We start from the raw sequence: 5,802 nt of genomic DNA, 5'->3' as shown, positions 1-5,802 counted from the left end.
CAATTTCTATCGTCAGCGCGCTCTCCCCTTCTATCGTCAGCGCGCTCCTCACAATTCCCATGTTCTCTGCCTCGCTCGCTTCGCACGAAGCTTCCCGTCCCGGATTTCCTCTCCAAAAATTTGGAAAACACAGAACGCGTCGTACGATTTTTTTACTGGGCATCACGTGCTCCGTTTTAAGGGAGACCAGACTCTCGAAGGTTCCCTTCCGTGGTTGATCCCAAACGGCGTATGGTCCACTGGAAGGATTTGAAAGTTGAATGCCCGCCTATAAATTCCTGTCCCCCCAGGCCCCCATCCGTATCTCCCTAGAGACCATACAAACTCGAAACTCTTAAATCTCTTTCTCCGTTTCTCACTTTCATTACCCATTCACACGTCGTTGGAGTTTTAGCGATGGAGTTCATTGAGTTGCCTCGTGAACCAAACTCCCCAAACCTTTCAAAGATTGCAGCCAATGACGGCCACGGCGAGAACTCGTCTTACTTCGATGGGTGGAAGGCTTATGATAGTGATCCATTCCATCCTACCAACAACCCAAATGGAGTCATTCAAATGGGACTGGCTGAAAATCAGGTAAGAACATATCCGGCGCCAGGTCATATTGATACCTCGTTGTAAATTCAATCATAATTTCACACCAACACCATCGATCCACCCACTCAGTTCCAGAGCATATCCATATTCTCATATGCGGCAGATAGGCGGACAACAAGCACGCAGCAATCCATGTAGCAGTGGCTGCACAGTATTCTGCTACTTATAGTCTCTGATCGGTAATCTAAAATTAATATTCATGTGTCCTACTGATTAAGTTTTTTTTTTTTTTTAATATATTTTTCAGCTTTGCCTGGATTTGATTCAAGAGTGGATTAAGAAGAACCCGAAGGCCTCCATTTGCACTGAAGTGGGAGTTTCAGAATTCAAAGTTATTTCGAATTTTGGGGATTGCCACGGCCTGCCTGAATTCAGAAGAGTAATTAACAAAACTGATGCTTTTTTATTGTTATCATAATGATTTGCTTATCTAGTCATGAATAATGTTATCAAGTTTGCAAAGACGTATCAAGTCCTTGCAAAAGGTTTTAGCTTCTGAAGTTTTCATAGAGTTATCCAACATAAATACCAAAAGTGGTCTGAAGACTTCTACGTGATTGAAATCTTGAGATATATCCTGTTCGTAGAAGTAAGTATACTTGTAGTTGCTCTGTGGATGTAACGCGAAATGGATTACGAAGTAGTTTGTCGAAACTTGCAGGCCTTTGCCATGTTCATGGGGAAAGTGAGAGGAGGAAGAATCAATTTTGACCCTGAGAGGATGGTGATAAGCAGTGGAGCTACTGGGGCTGCCGAAATAATGGCCTTCTGTTTGGCTGACCCCGGCGAAGCATTCCTTGCTCCAACGCCATATTATCCAGCGTATGTCCTATAAGCTCCTCTATATATGAGTTCTGACGTCCATTAAAAACACGACATGGTCCTACTTCTTTCCAAATGAAAATCTTCAAGGTGGACGGTATGGTAGATACAAATACATTCTCATTTACTAGTCCAATAACATATGAAATTTCCATAAAAATATTTTTGGTTATCCTTTTCTCTTATATGTACGAAGACTGTATTAATAGGTTTGAACATGTTGTAAGTCTATACCCTGCACATCTAAACGCTACTTGCAAATGGTATCTTGGAACTTGTTCGTCTTATATTCATTATTTGTGCATCAATATATATAGCAAGCACAAAGGTTATTACAGATCGAGTCAAACTTACAATTCATGTCATGTTCAGATTCGATCAGGACCTCAGGTGGAGAACAGGTACCCAGCTCCTTCCAATTCACTGCAAGAGCTCCAATCATTTCAAAATCACCCAGACCGCACTCGAATCTGCCTATGAAAAAGCCCAACAGGCAAATATTAGAGTTAAAGGGGTCATAGTAGCCAACCCATCAAATCCACTGGGGACAACATTCGACAGAGAGACACTAAGAACCCTAGTCAGCTTCATCAATGCCAAGAGGATCCACCTAATCTGCGACGAGATCTTCGCAGGGACTGTCTTCAAGAATCCCCAATTCGTTGGCGTCTCTGAGATACTGGAGGAGGATCCTAACTGTGACCGAAGCCTCATCCACATCACCTACAGCCTCTCCAAGGACCTCGGCCTCGCTGGACTCAGGGTGGGCGTGGTCTACTCCTACAATGATACGGTGGTTAGATGCGCTCGGAGGATGTCGAGCTTTGGACTAGTCTCCTCGCAAACGCAATACCTGCTCGCCTCCATGCTATCAGATGATGAATTCACAACCAAGTTGATAGCAGACACCAAGAGGAGGCTATCGAAGAGGCACGAGTTCTTCACTGGTCGGCTTGCGGAGGTGGGAATCCAATGTTTGGAGAGCAACGCCGGGCTGTTCTGCTGGATGGACTTGAGACGGCTTCTCAAAGAATTCACAGTTGAAGGAGAACTCGAGCTGTGGCGCGTGATGGTTAATGATGTCAAGCTCAATGTGTCGCCCGGTTCCTGGTTTCATTGCAGCGAACCTGGGTGGTTCAGGGCGTGCTTTGCCAACATGGATGACGAGACCATGGAAGTAGCCCTTGGAAGGATCGAGTCGTTTGTGCGCCGGACGAAGGAGATAGGCTGCAGTGCAAGCTAAGAAGAAGAGGTGGCAGCAGGCTGGGCAACGCTGAAGCTTGCCTCGGAGGTTCGAGGACATGGCCAGCCTGATGTCACCGCACTCTCCTCTTGTTCCAGCTACCACTTCAGCTTGAGTGGTACAGCCGTTCTTCCTGTGCCATTAATTTGCACGGGAAAATTGGTAGCAAAAAAGGAGAGGAAGAAGAACAAGAAGAAAAATAATTCTTTGCTACATAAGTACTACCATTTTCTGGTTATTAGAACCGCAATGTGGGTGCTGAAATGTTTAACGTTACTCCAGTGTCTGTCCCTTTTTTTTTGTTGTTGGCGAAAGGTTTGTCACTCAATTACGTATCTTAAAAGGACGTTTTAGAAAATAAGAGTGGGGAAAAGAAATTCTTTAGCTCTCAGCTTTGGAACATAGGTATCAATATTCTTTGTTTCTTATAAGAACGAAGTACGGTGGGGCGGTAAATGGTTAAAGCTTACTCAAATATGTATCACTGTTTCCGTCTTTTTTTCAAGGGCTCGTTGGCAAGCCTATTGCTATTTCTGAACTTCCATTTAGTTCTTGATGATAGTCAAAAAAAGTTCTGTAATCTTATTCCATAATATTGTGCCTTCATAAGTTCAAAAATATACAATGCCATCGATCTTCTTTAAAATTGATGCTGTCATTACCCGCTCTATGTAACCAAATGCCATTGATCTTCGACATGCATGTCTCGGCCCTTTGCCCGATCCATGGGCCATGCCATATCTTCTTATGAGTACCGTGATGTGCCCATTTAAGTCTTGAATCTATGATCTATGCTTGATTTGCCTATGTACCTACCTTTAGATCTTACTTGTGTTTGATTGGGCTCCCGAGAGGATGGATAAATAAGGTTGGAAGGAGGGATGGCCTTCATCCATTATTTGGATCAAAAAATTAGAGAGAGGATGAATGAAAAAGGAGAAATTATCCATTCATCCTGACCCATCAATTTACATCTTCTCAAATTGGAAGGATACAAGGAACATGATAAATTTTTGCATTCACAAGACTATCCCTCATTAATTAATTTATTTATTCATATTATATATATACACACACTATATTAATCATGCACTATTAAATTTTATTTCTAATTATTTAAATTTAGTACATAATTTTGATAATTATTATTAAATATTTAGAATTATCTTTTATTTCTCTATTTTTAATTAATTATTTGTATAATATTAATTAACTATTTATATTAAAATTTTAAATTAATTAGTTAATTATATAATTAATATATAATTAATTTATTAATAATTACTTTATAAAATTATTTACTAAATTAAGTTAAATATTTATATAATTTTTATATAATTATGAATTATAATGATTATAAATTTATATATTATTTATCTTTTTGTATAAATAGGTGTTATAAATTGGTAATAGTAATATTTTTATCAAAGAAAAGTGTAGTTAAAATGTTATATAAATATCATCTATTCTTTCTTTCATTTTTTTTATATGAAACAGAAAAATAAATTATTTCTATTCATTATTTTATATTTCACCAAATATATGAAAGAATAGATGAAAGATCTATCCATCTTCTCCACCATCCATCTTTCCTATTTCACCTATCTAAACGAAAAGGAAAAAAGACTAAGATTTTTTTTAAGGTTGGCAGATTCACAAGAATTTTTTTAAAAAAAAATATATAAATATATTCAAAAAAATAAAAAAATAAAATATTTTTTAATAATTTAAAAATATCATCTATATCAGTCCAAAATAACAGTCTAACGTGCTTGGCAATAAAAACAACCATTCAGTCAGCTGTTGAGTTCGTCCTTTGAAATATGTGCCTGACGGTGAGACCTGCGTAACCGACCAATGTGGGCGAGATAAATGGCATCATTACATTATGTCCCATTAGAAAGAGATAGATGGCATCATTGCGACTGGTAAGAGCTCTTCAGATGGACGTTTTAACACGTCAAAACACAAGAAGGCCCAAACTTGGCAACACCTCCAAACTCAGACAAGGAAACGATTATAATTATATATATCTTTTAAGGATAAAGTATATATTGAAAAAAATTATCTATTTTCCTGAAATTAATGCGGCTCATAGAATTTATTTTCATTGAAAATGAGTTAATTATGACGTGACCAAATTAGTAATTTTCAGACCATAAATTTTTCATGTATGCATAGCGAATGCCCTGAAGCATTTCCTAATAAAAAAATCTTAAGCATGTAAAATATAAATTTAGTGAACTGTCAATGAAAAAATTTTGTTCTGCTTTACAACAAATGAGGAAAATGGAAGCATGTAATTTTCGTTCAAATTCATTTGGTGCACCCGAAATGCGTGACAGCGAATGAAAGGACGCTTGCGACGGCAACCCCCTCTATCCGTGGTTATTACCGTGTCAAAACTAGACGGCTGACCGCGACACCCAGAAGAGACCTAGCCATCTTGTTCAACACTACGGGTCAGGTCCCCCGCACGTATCGCTGCTGACTCCCGTCCCTCGAAGAACCACGACCATCACACGCTGTGTGTACCCAAATGCTCCATTTGTAAGGTGGTCTCCGCCGCGGGGCATCAAATCACATGGCAGATAAATAAAAATATATTTAATTTACGATCGAAATTAAAATTAAAATAAAAATAAAAAAATTTAAAATTAAAATAAAAATAATTTAGTTTTTAAAATATTTAATTTATAATCGAAATTGAAATTAAAATTATAATAAAAATTAAATCTATATAAGAGAATAAGAATTGAATTATGTAGATTGCGTCATTTTATCCTATCTCAAAATTAAATTAGAATAAAATTTTTTTAGTCAAATTATTAGAATGAAGTCATCCATTTCGATTTCGATTTCGATTTTGGACTCCTATTTCTCTCAACTAAATATTTTTTAAATATATTCATGAAATTATGAAAGCACGCTGCACAGCAAATTTTGCAAGCCGAATGATTGTCATTAGTTGGGGCAGATTCATGGCCTCTGGCTACGGTAATTTGTTTCGGAAATCCTATCTCATTGTGATGATTAATAGTGTTTAAGAGAATCAGGTCTGCAACCATAAATTGAGTGGAATTCTTGGAAAGGTGGATGGTTCTTCTTAACTTCTTTATGTAGCTGAATCTAAAGATCGT

The 5,802-nt window shown here is 37.7% G+C and overlaps 1 protein-coding gene across 1 annotated transcript; it reads left to right on the top strand.

Annotated features, from left to right (window-relative positions):
* LOC105043325 (1-aminocyclopropane-1-carboxylate synthase-like) lies at nt 1–3,262 on the top strand. The gene is made up of 4 exons (XM_010920832.4): nt 1–576; nt 845–976; nt 1,259–1,419; nt 1,792–3,262. Exons 1-4 carry the CDS (start codon nt 397–399, stop codon nt 2,660–2,662), a joined length of 1,344 nt encoding a protein of 447 aa, XP_010919134.4. The 5' UTR covers nt 1–396; the 3' UTR covers nt 2,663–3,262.
* Nucleotides 3,263–5,802: the final 2,540 nt, after the last annotated feature.

This window comes from Elaeis guineensis, chromosome 4, assembly GCF_000442705.2.
Source record: "Elaeis guineensis isolate ETL-2024a chromosome 4, EG11, whole genome shotgun sequence".
NCBI lineage: Eukaryota > Viridiplantae > Streptophyta > Magnoliopsida > Arecales > Arecaceae > Elaeis > Elaeis guineensis.
This window is presented reverse-complemented; position numbering and strand designations above follow the sequence as displayed.